Source organism: Aquarana catesbeiana, linkage group LG06, assembly GCF_042186555.1.
Source record: "Aquarana catesbeiana isolate 2022-GZ linkage group LG06, ASM4218655v1, whole genome shotgun sequence".
NCBI lineage: Eukaryota > Metazoa > Chordata > Amphibia > Anura > Ranidae > Aquarana > Aquarana catesbeiana.
The window spans coordinates 201,037,277-201,056,060 of NC_133329.1; the positions used below are offsets into that span (position 1 = coordinate 201,037,277).

The window sequence follows — 18,784 nt, forward strand, 5'->3', positions numbered from 1 at the left end:
TTCCCTCCACATATATATTCATTTTAACACATTTTACAATGTGCGTTCTGGAGATTTTGTGTTCACATAATTTTTCAATTTTTAATTTTTTAATTTTTTATTTCAGTCCCACCTAACACACATGGACCTTAAGAGACATTCACACATGCCACTCCAGTATATTTTTTTACACATTTATGCGATTCCACCTCAGTTAGTCATTTCCCAACACATTATATTTCACTATATGTGTCCCCACTTCCAATACACTTCCGGTTCACAGGAGTTCTATGCACACTTCCGGGTCATCGGGTCCCGGTCTGCTGCATAACACATTTTTTTACACAGACACCATAGAGATGCTGCTTTGTCTCATTCAGCGTCCGTTGCTTGCTGGATTGCATTGCCGGGACGCTAGGTGTATTTATTTAAGTCCCATCCCTCTGCGGTGTACTGATTGTACGTACAGCAGGGTTGAGTGGGATGTTTGCTCTCTGATTGGCCCAGTGAGTCATGTGAGAGGGAGACGTCAGACACGCCCACGGACGTGACATCATTTCCTACAGACTGGTCATGTGGGCGTTCAGGGATAGAAGCCGGCTCATACATAGCGGCCTATTGGTCAGCTTTATTTAACACCTTTTGTCTTCTTATTGAGGATTGGCTCCTCTGGCTGACAGGGCGGTACATTCTGCCGGACTGTCAGCAGAGGAGTGCTGTTTTCATTTAATCTTTAAATGCTTTATTTTTGTTAGAGAGATCATAGAGTGATATATTTTTCTGCTTGTAGACCTTTATACAGTCTCCTGAGCTTCACCTTAATGTCATTCATTTATTTATATAGAAATTGTGTATGATCTTTATGTCTAGACATTCAAGCAAGTCATGTGATTGTATTCACCCAATCCAATCTCCTGGTTTTTCAGCCCTTGTGATTGGTCCTTCTCTAAATAATTTTATTATATATATTTGGCAACTTGGAGTGAGTGGTCTATGCCCCTGTTGAAGACCCCTAGGTCGAAACGCGTCGGGTACATACACCACTCTCTTTGTTGCCCATTTGTTTTTATCCACCGTGATCACGCTTTTATTTGTGTATGGTCGTTTTTGTCAATAAAAACACCCTTTTTTATCTGCACCATGTGGAGGCACATTCTTTTTGTTTCCACATTTACCGCATGAGATCCAGTCCCTCCAACTGCTCCTTTCGGGGGACCGTTTGTGAAACTTCTGATGCACGCTGGGACGGTTCGTTGTGAGGACCCATCCGGTTGCCGGCCGAGATCCATACAGACCACAATCCAAGAGATTGGCGATTCCTGAGCTCCCATTCCACGTCATTTGTGACAAACTGCGCATGCGATTGCCTGTCGCTGACATGGGAATCCACAGGATCTGGTAAGAGGCTTTTTTGCACTTTCTCTGAATGACCCATTGGGACCCGGTTTCTCGGTTGGGAAGTCGCTGTATGATGCCAGGTGTTTTCTGACAACCATCAGACCATCACCACCCCTTGGAGTACTTATACCTCCTGTGCGGTTGGACATTTACATCCATTTATGGACGTTTGTGTTTCAAGGCACCTGTGGTCAATTAGTTATTTCTTGACTGTTTCACCATTTTAAAGACCTATATTCATTTGTACATGCGCTGCATTTTTCCATATGCCTATTTTGTTGTTTTTGTCAAACTGTATGCAGCAGCTTTCATTCATTTTACTGGTTAGCGCGGTGTTTTCTATTTACCAAGTCACATGTGTAAGCAGGGTGTCCAAAGTCTCTCAGCCAGGCATCCATCGGGAGGATCTTTCAGAACATGGGAATGAAGGAATACCCAGTTTCCACTTGGGAGGGATTATAGGCACAAATAGAAAAAGAGCTGCCCGTCGTATGCTTATAAAACTATTAGATATCAGCAACAGTACTCTATACAATTACAGTACACAATACCAGATAGCTCCTCCCAGTGGTCCTCCCAAGAAAGGGAATGTGTCACAGCCCAGCTTTTGGATCAATGGTGTTGCATAGTGTTTCTAACAAGCATACATTGCCTGTATTATATTTGTGATCTTTATTTTTGTGCTATCACTGTTAATCAAGCCGAAGTAGAAATAAAGAAGAGGGCTCTCTGTGGCCAGTTTGCAAAGTACAAAGTGTAAGCAAGAACAGGTTACTGTTGTAACACGTTGCCCCTTTGTAACTTGAGGAACCAGAAATATCAGTGACACCAGGTGTAAAAGTACAAATACCACAAGTATGTCATAAAAAGGTAAACGACTAGGAGTAGAAAAGGGATGAATTTCTTTCACACCCAGCAGCATGAAGGGGCTTGGTTTATGAGCTCACTGCAAATTCACAGTGCATCAAGTCACAAACACTACATATACACAGTATATAGCGCAAGGAATCCCCAGATAATGTTGGCCTGAACAAAGGCGGGATGTCAGACAGGTTCGTCGCAGAGATCACAAGCATTAAACGGGGAAAAACTTACAGGATTTAATATATCTGGCCTATGACTTTGCCATTACTTTTCAGCAAACTGGAGAGACTTCCAGGATATCACATATACAGAATGATCTACCAGCAGCTTTTGGTAGTAAAAGTTAAAAAACAATTTCAAGTGAACAGAAAACAGGAAAGCTGAAGAGAAAAAAAAACACCCACTGTTACATAATGCGTTTATGTGAAATCTCTATTAACAGCTGTAAATAATATTGTAATTATGAATATATTTCAGTTAGAGGTATATCCGTGTGGGTGTGTAATAGGTCTTTCATAAGTCCATGATACAGGATGGCTTAAGGTAGGGCTGTAACTAACAATTATTTTCATAATCGATTAGTTGGCCAATTGTTGTTTCGATTAAATCGGATAATATGGAAACGTGTCCCATATGAAACCATGTTTAATTAACTGTAGTGCGTTTCTGCAAAAAGCACCAAAAAAACTCATAGGTGTGAACCAGGCCTAAAGACAATTGGTAGCAGCAGCATGCTTTTTTTGCATCACCTGTCATAATGGGGTTAAAAAAAAAACTTTATAGCACAAAAAAAAATAAATAAATAAATCGCTACTATAAGGGGTTCATTTATACTGTGAAACAGTGAGAGTAATAATATATATTTCTTATATCGGATATATATAATAAATACACCCAGAAGTAGGATATATGGGCATTTTAACAAGGGGTCAGAGAAGGGTGAAAGGGAGATATAAATCTTTTATATTAAAGCAGTACTAAAAGCTGAGACTTTCATGGATATGATCATTTTAAATATAATGCACAATACTGGTAAAAGTTTACTTTAAATGTAATTGTAATGCCTTCTATTACCTCCAGACTATCTGCCTCCACCCTCTCTGGGTTCAGATGATCTTCCCTGCACATAGTCTTTAAAGTGTTTTTTTTTTTTTAAACAAACATGTTAAACTTACCTGCTCTGTGTAATGGTTTGCACAAAGCAGCCCCGATTCTCCTTTTCTGGGGTCCTCCCTCCTCCCTTTAGAGTGCCCCAATAGCAAGCTGCAAATTATAGTATAGAGTGCCCCTTATAGCAAGGATAAAAAAAAAGAAAAAAAAAAAAAACTTCTGCCTTTAGAACCACGCACTTCCTGCCCAGGACTACATGTCCCATGACGCATTGCTCCTCACCACATTCACAAGTTCTCAGGCACTTACTGACATGTATGGACGGTGTACGTCCTGATATGTAAACAATAATGCATTCTATATGCAGGCCAACTAATTGGCTGGCCGATTAAACGATTATGAAAATAGTTGACAACTATTTTCATAATAGATTAGTTGTTTCGGCCCTAGATAAGGTGCCAGGGGGAATGTTCTAATTACTACAACTATATGCAAGAAGGTTTTTCACAGTTTGGGGCCTGAGTTAGTTCATCTAAACAAGGGGACTCAAACCTCTGTTCTACAAATATTCACTTCAAAGGATTCCTCGTTTAGATATGCAATGAAGGTGGACAGCCTGTCATAATTACTTAACTTCCCTGAAAATATCATGAATTTGCAAACTTAAGTTTCCCTCCCAAAATAGTTTGTGCCAAGGATGTGCATTGAAGGGGGCTGACTTATGCAAAGTATAGGTGATTAAGGATTAGCCAAACTTAAAAAGGATGAGTAAGATTTGAATAGCGGGAATAGAGGAATAGAGATCAGAACAAACCAATGAAGGGGAGACCTATATCAAATACACAGACTAGATGGATGGGAGAGAAATCTTTGGGGAAGAAAAAAAAAAGGGGGGGGGGGGGCAGAATGGGGCATGATAATTATGGAATATAACACTTATGTCTTTCCTTTCTCGTGGTTTGTTTAGTAGTATGTTAAAGCTCTCAAGGTTTCTTTTATGTAAAAAAAGATAGTATGGAGGCCTAAAAAAAAAACAAAAAAAACACACAAATTAATAATACATTTCTGTTGTGCTGAAGCTTTCACTTATGGGTAAGAACTCTTACCAAAACAGATCACAAAAATATTAAATCTCAAAATATATAGATTTGGTCAACACCACTCTTCCGAGGGCACGAGCAGAAAACTAGTGCATGATGCTTATGGGTGGGGTTAGGTGCTAGCCAACAGCTTTTATTTTTGTTGCCAGTGTCCATTTCTCTTTCAGGCAGCATAATCCAACAGTCTAAAAATTTTGGTGTCCGTCAATGGACAAGAAAAAAAGTTTAATGAAATCAAATTTTTCAAGCACCAAAGTGTGTATGGTAAATAAGGTAAAAATTAAATGTAAAAAAATGTGATTAAATGACCTGAAGTATAGTCCATCTACAAGATTTATACCTTAAATCTGATGTTCCCTCAGGCAGGAAAAAGCAACAGGCTCTCTTTATTGCTACCATCTCCCACAGTATGTGCCTACCCTTTCTTCAATTTTCCATCTCCTGTTTAGCCACTGAAAGTGAAGAAAAGGAAGCCCTGTGCATACGCTCTCACTAAGTTAACTTTTTGCCATTAAATGATAACACTGTATTAATCTGATCCTCTCACAGGAGAGAAATGGAAGTGAGTCAAATGCTCTTCCAATTCAAGGAGGTAAATAGCTGTACTCTTTGCTGCAGGCTGAAAAAAAAGAGTGGGTGAGCAAAGGAAAGGTGAGAATTTACTATTGGGGCTTTAAAGCAAGCCTATTGCTTCGTCGTTCATGGGCGAGGCTCATGTTTGCTATGCAGTAGAACTTGGTAAGGTTTTCTGCCTATGAGTCTTCCCCATTTGCCTTTGTGACCAATACAAATCTCCCCCCTCTTTCCTTCCCCCACCCCCTTGTTAGGGGGGTAGTCAACTTAGTAATTATGGGGCATACAATCCCATATGTTCCGATATTTATCTCTTTATACATAATGTCCATTAGATTGGGACACTATGTGCTGTATGAGTATCCCCTTTCTCGTTTTTCTCTGCCAATCTAAGCTCAATTAAGTTGCGTATTTGGCCTGTTTCTAGGAGGTCACTGATTTATATGCTGGGCTAATAACTGCCTAATCCTCTGTTTCTATACATCAGATAGTGCCAATCTATGGATTTTTGTGAAGTTTTTTTTTCCTATTTGGTTACACTAGATAATGTTTTTGATTAAGAATCCTTTTATAAAATCTTGTTAACTCTGTATATGTGGGGTCCTATGTGTCCCCAACTTGGTTTATGGTTTCAAAAAAGCTGGCTGTTTGTCTTTACATATTAGGCTTAGCTAAGGCCCCTGTGTATATTGAAGGCAGGTGCAGTGATGCGGCCGGTTGTGTTATATGCCAATCTTTTACCCCCTGGCCATGTGGGATGTAGTGTATGGAGGTTTAGTCAGGGGGCGCTGTCCTTTTGTATGGTTCATCCTCTATCATTGTTTTGCGGCTCTTGTTGGCCCGCTTCGAGCGGCACATGCGTGGAGACCCCACTGGGTCATATGACGTCACTGCTAATGCTGTTCACAGGGCGTTCCATCCCGTGATGTATATTTAAATGGGTGCAAAGGCACCGTTTGTTACACTTTCACCATGCTGACTGATCTCCTGGGCGTCGGCTGTTATGCAGCTATACACTGATGGTATGTGTGTGCTACCTTTTTCTTGGCTTCTATGCTAGTGCTTTGAGGTTAGGCTGTGTTACAAACATCTGACTTTGGGGTGGTTCCTTTCTTTCATAGATCAGGATACATCATCACCCCTCTGCTGCAGCCACCGAGAACTAACCTTTTTCAAAAGCTTTGAAGTTCTCACTGTTGTATAGGACTTCTAGGCTTTATATGCCTCTCCTTTATTCAGTGTATCATATTATGTTACTTTTGTAACCACTGCGGAACTGGAGTTTTTCCATTATATCCACTAATCTGGGCAAGTCAGAAACTCTAGAGCCATAGCTATGATATTTGCTTTACATTTTGCATACAATTCCAACCCCTTTAGCAATTAATCCTATACATTTCCATCATCTATGATTATATAGACCAGTAATATATGTGATTACATATGGCTACAACATCCGCCGTACCTTGGACGTCTCTCCACTTTGATACTTACCCCTGGTTGTTGTTTGAATTGTTTTTCTTACTATCTTTTCATAACTATATGAAGGATCTTTGTCCTGTCACTTTCATGGCTACAATGTTTTTGCGACGATATGTATGTTTGACCTTTATCACCTCATCCCCACACAGACGCATTCTGTCTCCACTGCATTGGGTTTGTTGGGTTCTTGTCTTGTATGTGGGTTGTCAAACAGCCAGCATGTGTTATATTTCAATACTGGTTATATATTGATTATTGGATTTACACCAGTCTTGTTTTAAAGATTTATTTTACATCATAGTTGTCTCTTAATTTTAATAGAATACATGCCTAAACTCCTGCAGAAGCGTTCACACGCGTAACATGTAGAGCCGAGCTACTGCACAATTTTGATCTACTCGTACCAAGTATGCTAGTACATTTATTATTGTCTTAACAAGGACATCTTTACGATCTTTCAGGATTAAATTTTTGGTGTATGGGTCATGTGCTGATATAGCATATAGGCAGTTCCTACTTTGCAAAGTCTTTTAAAATCACGGTTTGTCTGGTTGTTCTTTTTAATCAATTTATAATAAAAATTCATATTTTTTTTTAATACTTTGAATCTCAGTGCCTATAAAGTCCAGTACCAATTTCCCCAACTATTATTGGCAAGATATAGCTTGGGGAAGGGTTTTTGTTGTCAGCCATCTTTGGGACATAACTGGAAGTGTGAGTAATTACCCCAAAGGGCAGGGGAAAGCCTAGCTGTTACAAATATCATTACAACAGGTGTCCCTTGTGGAAAGTTTTCCCTACTCTTTGTGTAACAACTGTAAAAATGTTGTATTTCACCACACTTTCTGTCCCATTAAATATAGTGACCAGGACAAATAGTGAGGGGGAAAACACTAAAAAAGGAACACCGACAACAGTAAAATCCAAAAGGGAAGTTCTAAGCATTTCCCAATTTATCCAACATGAGAGAAAAAAATAAAAAATAAAAAACAACATTGCCTGGAGTTCTCTTCAAATAAAGAACAATTAGCCTGGAGTTATCTTTAAATAAGAATCAATTAGATTTATTGTGCATTATCAGTAAACGCAGAGTAGCTAAGCCGCTGTAGTTCTCCAAGCTACTGTTCATGCACAATAAAGTGGTTGTAAACCCCTATATATACCCAGTGAAGTGTGCTAGCCTCAGGTGCTGCACAAAGATAGACAAATCCTTCTACAAAAGTTGTACCCATTTGTCTGCAAGCCATCTGTCCTGTACAGCCTTCTACCACACACAGATGAAAGAATTTTTATCACCTTCAGAAAAAAGGGGGCTGGTGCACAGAGCTAATTGTAATCTGAGAGCTGAGTGTAGGGAAGTGATACCCCCCCCCCCCCTCTTCACAGGCTCAGAGAAATACAGATCTGAGGAGTCTGGAAGGTGGGGGTGGGAAGTATCCCAGGAGGCTATGGGGTTGGCTTAAACCAGTATTAAAGCCAAAACCAAAAATAGAATATATTGCAGCTTACCAACTAGACGTGGTGGTTGCATTCATGTTTTTTTTTTTTTTTTGGCTTTTTTTTCCCCTCCGTTTTCACCCGATGATCCAGCCAGAAACACACCTCCTGTATTAGAGTGCCCCCACACTGGATGAATGAGAACAGGGGGCACATTTGCACAGCAGCATTGTTAATGTGGGGGGGAGGGGAGAACTAGATAGACTAAAGCAACATTTTGAGGCACCACTCCCATTAAGCCACTCACATTTCCCGAAATACCACTTCTGGTCTGCCATGATTGGCGTTGACCAGCGGCTCTTCTTGGATACAGATACACACCATCCACATCTCTACTTCCAGCTGGTTCAAACATGTTTCCACACTTTGCTTACCAGGTGGCCACAGTTTTTTTTTTTTTTCTCTTCACCGATACATGGCCACGTATGGCGCTATGGATTAGAGTTCACTTCCTGCAAGTGGCATTTCCATGTTTTTAGTCAATAAAGAGGACAAATTTTACCAGCATCTGCTCCCTGTCTATATGAACTCATTGGGTTCTTGACAAATGGTGGGACTACACGCCCATTGGATTGTATTTTTCCACACTTTTACAGTAACACAGGCTACCTATTCATCTGCATTAGCAGAGTGTGCTTAAGATTTACTTTGCGTTTGCTTTTCCCAGGACTCCTTGGTATATGCTTGTAGCAGCACCAGCCCACGTGGACAATCAAATGTATTTTTTGGTCCTATGGATCATTTCTTTCTTAAGGCCATTGGGACTATTTAGGACCACGTTTTTGGGGAGGGTTTTTTCCTGGTTTATTCCATACATCAGTTTGGCGTAATCCAGTGGTTTGTTTTATTCTTTTATTTAAATGCTCATGCTCTCATTCTGAAATTACACGCTGAATTAGGATTCAGGTTACTCAGGATTACGTTTTAAATTTTCTTGTCAAGACTGTCAATGTGGCACAAAAGCAATAAAGAGAATAATTGGCTGCATGTTGCATTAGCAAATAGGAACATCTGGAAGGAATATTTGTTGTTATTACATACTTGCCAACTGAAGTGCTACTAGATGTTCGTGATGGATAATTAGCCATATTTAAAGTTGTTGTAAACCTCAAACATGAAATTTGAACAAAGCACATATATTTCTATTGTGTTTACTAGCCACTCTTCAAAGCACTAAGCTATGCAATTTCTCTCTGCTGTCTAGTTCCTCTGTTATCAGCACAAGTTACTGACAAATTTTCCTGACACCAAGAGCTAAAAACGTGACAGTGGAGGGATCTCCAGCACACAACTTGTGATTGACAGCAACAGCTCTGTTCCTGTGTGCCGTGTGAAGAGGGTCCATTCCCTCTGCTCTCAGAACTCTTGCAGTATGTAACTGCAGCTCCCCGCCCTCTGCTTTGCGAGTCTGAAAAATCCTTCTCATCTCTGAGTTTTACAAGGACGTACAGGATAAAATGGCTGCAAATGACCAAGTACAATTTATGTAGGGGGATTTGTTTCATCTCTGTGTATCACCTGATGCTAGTCACTTCACTGGGTATATGAGTGTTTACAACGACTTGAAGGTGCTTCTCTTTAACTGCTTCCCGACCGCCGGCCGTCAATTGACGGCCAGGCGGCGCAGCTCTCGTTGCGGGCGGACGTCATATGACGTCCTCGCTTTCCTAGGCCACCAGGGGGCCGTGATGTCCGCCGGGCACCCGCGATTTCCGGTAACACAGCAGGACCATGGATCTGTGTGTGTAAACACACAGATCCACGGTCCTGTCAGAGGAGAGGAGACCGATGATATGTTCCCAGTACAGCGGAACACCGATCGGTCTCCTCCCCTAGTGAGTCCCCGCCCCCTACAGTTAGAATCACTCCCTAGCAACACAGTTAACCCCTCGATCACCACCTAGTGTTAACCCCTTCACTGCCTGTCACATTTATACAGTAATCAATGCATTTTTATAGCACGGATCGCTGTATAAATGTGAATGGTCCCAAATATGTGTCAAAAGTGTCCGATGTGTCCGCCGCAATATCGCAGTCACGATAAAAATCGCAGATCGCCGCCATTACCAGTAAAAAAATTAAAAAAAAATAAAAATGTTATAAAACTATCCCCTATTTTGTAGACGCTATAACTTTTGCGCAAACCAATCTATATATGCTTATTGCGATTTTTTTTTACCAAAAATATGTACAAGAATACATATCGGCCTAAACTGAGAAAAAATTTGTTTTAAAGAAAAAAAAATTGGATATTTATTATCGCAAAAGGTCAAAATTATTGTGTTTTTTTTTAAGCTTGTCACTCTTCTTTTGTTTATAGCGCAAAAAATAAAAAACGCAGAGGTGATCAAATACCACTAAAAGAAAGCTCTATTTGTGGGGAAAAAACAATAACAATATCATTTGGGTACAGTGTTGTATGACCGCGCAATTGTCATTCAAAGTGCGACAGTGCTGAAAGCTGAAAAATGGCTTGGGCAGGAAGGGGGCGAAAATGCCCAGTATTGAGGTGGTTAATATACAGCAGTCCACTGATCGGAAATATAGGAAAGACAATATACACACCTCATCCAATAGGCTTTTGTTTGAAGTTTTAGCTCGTTTTGCCTCAGAAACACCAGAATCTCCAGAAAAAGATCTTTTCTTTTGACAGTCACCTTCATAAAAAATAAATATATATTAGGTCATCATTATAAACCTAAAGCTCCTAAACATTTATGTGTGACATGTTGATTGTTCTGTTCGGGCAGAAGCACAGCTATGTAAAACCAGTACAATTTTAAAAAACCCACACTAATAAAGTTCACTGGTATGCACCAAATTTCACCTGTAAGGCTAGCCATAAATTACACAATTAAAACCATATAATAGGAGGTCAAAACTAAACACTTTTAATTTGCATGTACCATATATACTCGAGTATAAGCCGACCCGAATATAAGCCGAACCACCTAATTTTACCACAAGAAACTGGGAAAACCTATTGAGTTGAGTATAAGCCTAGGGTGGGAAATGCAGCAGCTACTGGGTAAACAATGCCCATCTGCAGCCTCACTGTGCCCACCTGCAGCCGTACCTTTGATAACCAAAACAGCTGTTTTCTCCTGCTCTCATCCAGTCTTAACTGTTCGGCAGCCGTCCACTGTAACAAAGCCCCGCCTCCTCCTCGCACGTGATAGACTGAACACCGATTCAGTTTCCCAGCATTGTATCAGTGTTCCTTCTATCCCGGACGAAGAGGAGGCGTTACAGTGGATGGCCGCCGAACAATTAAGGACTGCATGACGCAGCAGGAGACACCCGTTGTTTTGGTTATCAAAGGTACAGCTGCAGATGGGCACAGTGAGGATGCATCCTCACTCGAGTATAAGCTGAGGGGGGCTTTTTCAGCATAAAAAATGTGCTGAAAAAGGTTAACTTATACTCGACTATATACGGTAATTAGACAGGCCCTTGCATCACCAGTTAAATTCAACAAGAAAATTGTACAATGTATGGCCAGTTTTAGTCTACAAAAGGGAACTGAAAAGCCTGACCTGCAAATGGTCACCGAGGAAAAAAAAAAACTGCAATAGACTACCAAACCCTGGAACAAAGAAAACAGGCAACTTGTTTAACCACTAGACCTCTGGAAGCTTTTACCCCTTCATGCTTTTTTGATGAACAGCATTTTGTGCTATTGAGCACTGCGCTAATTTAACTGGCAAACATATCCAATAAAATCAAATTTCTTCATAAATTTAGGCCACAAGGTATTCTGCTACATGTCTGGTTAAAAAAAAAAAAAAAAAATATCCCAGTAAGTGTATATTAATTGGTTTGTGTAAAAGTTACAACTTCTACAAACTATGGTATAAAGCAGGTATATGCAATTAGCGGACCTCCAGCTGTTGCAGAACTACAAGTCCCACGAGGCATAGCAAGACTGACAGACACAAGCATGAGACCCAGAGGCATGATAGGACTTGTAGTTTTGCAACAGCTGGAGGTCCGCTAATTGCATATCCCTAGTATATACAGTAGATTTGAAAATTGATCAATCCTAATGTACTGACGGCCCATCTCTTTCTTGAGGCCCTTAACCACTTAAGGACCAGCCTCGTTTTGGATTTTAGGTGTTTACATGTTTAAAACAGGTTTTTCTGCTAGAAAATTACTTAGAACCCCCAAACATTATATATGGTTTTTCTTCTAACACCCTAGAGAATAAAATGGCGGTCATTGCAATAATTTTTTTTGCACCGTATTTGTGCAGCGGTCTTAAAAGCGCACTTTTTTTGGAAAAAATTCACTTTTTTGAATAAAAAAAAAATAAGACAACAGTAAAGTTAGCCCAATTTTTTTTTTATATTGTGAAATATAATGTTACGCCAAGTAAATTGATACCCAACATGTCACGCTTGAAAATTGTGCCCGCTCGTGGAATGGCATCAAACTTTTACCCTCAAAAATCTCCACAGGCGACGTTTAAAAAATTCTACAGGATGCATATTTTGTGGTACAGAGGAGGTCTAGGGCTAGAATTATTGCTCTCGCTCGACCGGTCGCGGTGATACCTCACATGTGTGGTTTGACCACCGTTTTCATATGCGGGCGCTACTCGCGTATGCGTTCGCTTCTGCGCGCGAGCTCGTTGGGACAGGGGGGTTTTAAAAAATTTTTTTTTAATTTTTTTTTATTTATTTTACAATATTTTATTTATTTTTACACTGTTTTTAAAAAAAAAAAAAAAATGGTGTCACTTTTATTCCTATTACAAGGAATGTAAACATCCCTTGTAATAGAAAAAAGCATGGCAGGACCTCTTAAATATGAGATCTGGGGTCAAAAAGACCTCAGATCTCATATTTACACTAAAATGCAATAAAAAAAGAAAAAAAAAAAAAAAAAAGTCATTTAGAAAAATGACATCTGAAAAAATGTGCCTTTAAGAGGCGTGGACGGAAGTGACGTATTGACGTCGCTTCCGCCCAGCAGTGTATTGGAAACGAGTGAGCGCCATCTTGGCCTCACTTGTCTCCAGACACACCACAGGATAGGACGCGATCGCCTCTGCCGCTACCGACGGCTCCGGTAAGCCGCGGAGGGCACCGGATCACGGCGGGGGGTCCCTCTCCCGCCACCGATAAAAGTGATCTCGCGGCGAATCCGCTACAGGGACCACTTTTATCTGACAGCCGGCCGCCACACGAAAACGGGGATCCCGGGGTTATGGCAGCTAGTTGCTGCCATAACAACGATATCCCCGTTCAAAGTTTGGACGTACATCGTCGTGCGGCGGTCTTGAAGTGGTTAAAATGCCAGGACAGTGCAAATACCCCCAAATAATCCCTTTTGGAAAGTAGACGTTTTATGGCAGCTGGTCGGCAAGTGGTTAAAGTGATTGATAAACCCCCCCCCCCCAAAAAAAAAAAACATGCTCCTGTCCCTTTAAGGCATGTGCTATAGCACAGTGCTTTTGCCTAGTAAATTGCCTCTTTGTATCTCGTACAGTACCTAGTTGATTCTGCCTGGTCCTGACTTCCCCTCTGAGTACCCTGGGACTCATTAAGTGCATGTACATTTACAATAGGGAGGGGTTTGCCCATGAAGTTCCTTTGCAATATTAAGAAACCCCTTTCAGGATCAAATCAAGTACATCAAAATACAATGAGTTTCAAATAAAAATGGCTACTTCATGGGACCTTGAGGTAAATGTAGTGAGAAAATGTTGCCTGTATCACTTATCAATATAGTAAGGATGTTTATTAATAGCAAAATTGGTCTCTTGCAAGACCCAAGTGGTTATAATAACAGAGGGACTTACTTCCGCTTATGAGGAGAATTTAGGCCTTGAGAACTGTGTGAAATGGCTTTTATAGCCATAGTGGAGAGAAAAAAATTGCCATAAGATGAAAGCCAGGAACATAATCATGAAATAGATTGTTAAAAGGGGGGTAAAAAAATAAAAAACACACATACACACACACGCACATATACGTACATACATACATACAGTATCTCACAAAAGTGAGTACACCCCTCACATTTTTATAAATATATATTATATCTTTTCATGTGACAACACTGAAGAAATTACACTTAGCTACAATGTAAATGAGTGTACAGCTTTAACAGTGTAAATTTGCTGTCTCCTCAAAATAACTCACACAGCCATTAATGTCTAAACCCTTGGCAACAAAAGTGAGTACACTAAGTGAAAATGTCCAAATTGGGCCCAATTAGCCATTTTCCCTCCCCGGCGCCATGTGACTCGTTAGCGTTACAAGGTCTCAGGTGTGAATGGGGAGCAGGTGTGTTAAATTAGGTGTCATCGCTCTCACTCTCTCATACTGGTCACTGGAAGTTCAACATGGCACCTCATGGCAAAGAACTCTAACAATCTGAAAAAAAGAATTGTTGCTCTACATAAAGATGGCCTAGGCTATAAGACGACTGCCAAGACCATGAAACTGAGCTGCAGCATGGTGGCCAAGACCATAAAGTGGTTTAACAGGACAGGTTCCACACAGAACAGGCCTTGCCATGGTCGACCAAAGAAGTTGAGTGCACGTGCTCAGCATCATATGCAGAGGTTGTCTTTGGGAAATAGACGTATGAGTGCTGTCAGCATTGCTGCAGAGGCTGAAGGGGTGGGGGGACCATATGCTGCAAACTGCATTAAATTGGCCTGCATGGCTGTGGTCCCAGAAGGAAGCCTCTTCTAAAGATGATGTACAAGAAAGTCTACTTGTTCAGAAAACGGCGGCCTAAGGGCATGGATTACTGGAACCATGTCCTGTGGTCTGATGAGACCAAGATAAAACTTATTTGATTCAGATGGTGTCAAGCGTGTGTGGCGGCAACCAGGCGATGAGTACAAAGACAAGAGTGTCTTGCCTACAGTCAAGCATGGTGGTGGGAATGTCATGATCTGGGGCTGCATTAGTGCTGCCAGCACTGGGGAGCTACAGTTCATTGAGGGAACCATGAATGCCAACATGTACTGTGACATACTGAAGCCGAGTATGATCCCCTTCCTTCGGCGACTGGGCAGTATTCCAACATGGTAACAACCCCAAACACACCTCCAAGATGACCACTGCCTTGCTAAAGAAGCTGAGGGTAAACGTGATGGACTGGCCAAGCAGGTCTCCAGACCTAAACCCTATTGAGCATCTGTGGGGGCATCCTCAAATGGAAGGTGGTGGAGCGCAAGGTCTCTAACATCCACCAGCTCTGTGATGTTGTCACGGAGGAGTGGAAGAGGACTCTAGTGGCAACCTGTGAAGAACTGGTGAACTCCATGCCCAAGAGGACTAAGGCAGTGCTGGAAAATAATGGTGGCCACACAAAATATTGACACCTTGGGCCCAATTTGGACATTTTCACTTACGAGTGTACTCACTTTTGTTGCCAGCGGTTTAGACATTAATGGCTGTGTGTTGAGTTATTTTGAGGGGACAGCAAATTTACACTGTTCTATAAGCTGTACACTTACTGCTCTGCCTTCCCGGTGAGGACGCGGAGGTCATCCCGCGGGCTCACCAGGCTCCCTCCCCATTGGACTGACTATATCATTGACATTATACAGGTGAAAGAACAATATATTAATAGTATTTTTAGCTCTAGGTACTAAATTGATTTTTCCTCTGCTCCACTCTTGGCTCTCTGACACACTGTTGGACATCAAACAAATAGAATGCAACTTTAATCTGTCAAGTTTTATGCCATGTTATACTGCAATGTTATCCGGGCATTTGTGAATGCCTTATAATAATTTAGTATGTTCAGGTGTACGAAGAGGAGGGAGGAGCCTGGTAATGGCTCTGTGCACGGCGTGAGGATCCTGAGAACCCTCTCCCTGCAGCTGAGAGGAATGATCGGCCTGATGAGAAGGTGTAGGTAGCTTCCCTCCCCGCCCCCCCTGCTCATCACTCTCATCACTCTCTGAGCTGTCTTGCGGTGTAAGCCAGAGGAAGTTTGTACCTGCGTCTGCCTGCACCCCCCCCCCCACCCCTCCGTAGTCGGACGGGCTAGAAGGCTCATCGACGACGGGGGGTTAGGAGAACTGGAAAACCGCGGAGATCGGAGTGCTTCGGAAGCGACGGCAGCAGGGAAAACGGTGCGCTGCTGGGGGCTGTTTCAAGTCCCCAGCGGTGTTGCCGGCCGCGGAGAGCGGAGGAACCAGCTGAAGTGCACCGGGGAATTTCGGAGGAGAGAGCCAGGAAGGTGGGTGAGCAGAGCAAGGAGCAGCGGCAGCGGACACTGAAGAGCTGAGAGCGGAGAACAGCTGCGACTTCAGCGGGTCAGACAGACCTGGGCAGATTGATAACATCAGAGACAGCACCTGAGCGTTCGCAGCATCAGAGAGCAGCAGCAAGCAGTAGTGAGCGTCCCTTTGTGTCCCAACTTCAACAACAACTAAAAGATAAGTACCGTAATTTTTTTTTTTTTTCCTCTTTTGGCTTTTTTCTATTGCAATTGTCTTGAAGTGAACAAGCAAAGGAAAAGTAATAGAACAAAAGAAAGGGAAAGGGAAAGAACACATTGAAATAAAATGGAATGAAAAGCGAAAGTAAATGAAAGTAAACGAAGGCGAAAGAGCTGAAAAAGTAGAATCAAGTGAGCTAAGAAAAATAATAAAAACAGGGGGGGGAACAGGGGAGAAGAGAAGGAGAAGGTGAAAGAGAGACAAGCCAACGGAAGAGTTGTCTCCCAGCCCCCACCTGTTTGCTGCTGCTGCTGCTGCAGTATCTCCCTTTCTTGTGATTTTTTTTTTTTTTTTTTTGTTCTTTGCAAATGGTACTAACTATAGGCTTGATAGTACAAACAATAGAATAAGAAGAAATTTCATAGTAACAAAAATGTGGAACATATAAGCTCATACTGGAACTATACTGCTGAATATATAAATCATCTTGCTGAATACTTGAATTAGATTATATTATATCGATAAAACATTTGAATTATTTTGCTGAACACCTGGGCCCTCATGTACACGGGCTGTTGGGAGAACGTTGTGAGAACGCCAGTGTCTTTGCAGTGACTTTTTTTAACTTTTTTACAGCTTTTTTCAGCGTTTTTGCAATAGCGTTTTTGAGCGTTTTTTTTTTTTTTTTTTCCTCTTTTGGCTTTTTTCTATTGCAATTGTTTTTTTGAAGTGAACAAGCAAAGGAAAAGTAATAGAACAAAAGAAAGGGAAAGGGAAAGAACACATTGAAATAAAATGAAATAAAATGGAATGAAAAGTGAAAGTAAATGAAAGTAAATGAAGGCGAAAGAGCTGAAAAAGTTGAATCAAGTGAGCTAAGAAAAACAATAAAAACAGGGGGGGGGAACAGGGGAGAAGAGAAGGAGAAGGTGAAAGAGAGACAAGCCAACGGAAGAGTTGTCTCCCAGCCCCCACCTGCTTGCTGCTGCTGCAGTATCTCCCTTTCTTGTGATTTTTTTGTTTTGTTTTGTTTTTTTTTTTTTTTTTTTTGCAAATGGTACTAACTATAGGCTTGATAGTACAAACTATAGAATAAGAAGAAATTTCATAGTAACAAAAATGTGGAACATATAAGCTCATGCTGGAACTATACTGCTGAATATATAAATCATCTTGCTGAATACTTGAATTAGATTGCATTATATCGCTAAAACATTTGAATTATTTTGCTGAGCACCTGGGCCCTCATGCACACGGGCTGTTAGAAAAGCGCTGTGAATACGCCGGTGTCTTTGCAGTGACTTTTTTTTTTAACTTTTTTCAGCTTTTTGCAGCGTTTTTGCAATAGCGTTTTTTCTTTTTTTTTTTTTTTTTCTTCAATGGATCAAAGACGCTGGAGGACGTTGGAGAATGATGTTTTTGGGCGTTTTTGAGCGTTTTTTAGCGTTGGAGCGTTTTTGCAGCTGAAAAACGTCTCTCAGAACCCATTGGGCCTGGGTTTTTTTTTTTTGCAGCTTAGGAACGCCTATGCCACTTGCAGCTTAGAGACGCCTAGGTGGGCATGAAGCCATAGACTAACATAGACAGGCCTTTTTGAGCTGCAGAAAGGGCTTAGAAAAGCAGCTGTAGAGATGTCCGTGTGCATGGGGACTTAATACTATGGTTTAAACAATTGAACAGCACCAAGGAATGCTTAATGTACTTAAGGTAGTAACATAACTTCTGGGAAACGGAGACTACTCTCATTAATTATCTCTATTATTGGATTGTGGGAAGGATGGTGGGTATGAGAACGGAACAAAAGAAATATTAGTAAAAAATAAGTCAATTTAAGAAGGCTGGGAGATTTTTTCATCATTAAGAGACCCCAACCAAGGGGTATTCTGGAAGGCAGCTTTGAAGATCTTATAAATCCAGCCATAGAAACAAACATGAAGGGGAAAACAACAAGAAGTGCGGGAGCAATACCGAAATCACCTAGGAACAGCCTAGGCCCAAGTCCAGGCCCTATGAACAGGTATATACAGCAAGGAATTGGAGAAGGAGAGAAACAAGTGGGTTCAAAGGGCAGACAAATAGATACAAAAGAGAAGGACAACAAGGATAAAAAAGGCCAGTATTATGTACAAACTGAAACCAGCCACCTCTCAGAACCCAGAATGGAGCCAGAAATGGGAGAGGAAGACAGAGGAAAGGAGGAAGGACAACAAGGGCCACAGTTGCCAACAAAACAGGATATGGAAAAAATGTTTGCGGTACTAGAGAATTCCCTAAAAGCAGAGATATCAACACTCCATAAAGACATGGGATATATGTTAAACAGAGTGGAAGAAGTAGAGATCAAAGTAGACCTACATCAAAAAAACAT

The 18,784-nt window shown here is 41.2% G+C and overlaps 1 protein-coding gene across 7 annotated transcripts in view; it reads right to left on the reverse strand.

Annotated features, from left to right (window-relative positions):
• Positions 1-18,784, reverse strand: part of ATF7IP2 (activating transcription factor 7 interacting protein 2) — a 589,221-nt gene that overhangs the window by 416,640 nt on the left and 153,797 nt on the right. For all 7 annotated transcript variants that reach the window (XM_073591216.1, XM_073591215.1, XM_073591213.1 and 4 more), the window contains one exon: positions 10,569-10,660. In XM_073591216.1, the coding sequence (XP_073447317.1) occupies positions 10,569-10,660 (92 nt within the window). The remainder of the gene's footprint in view (positions 1-10,568; positions 10,661-18,784) is intronic.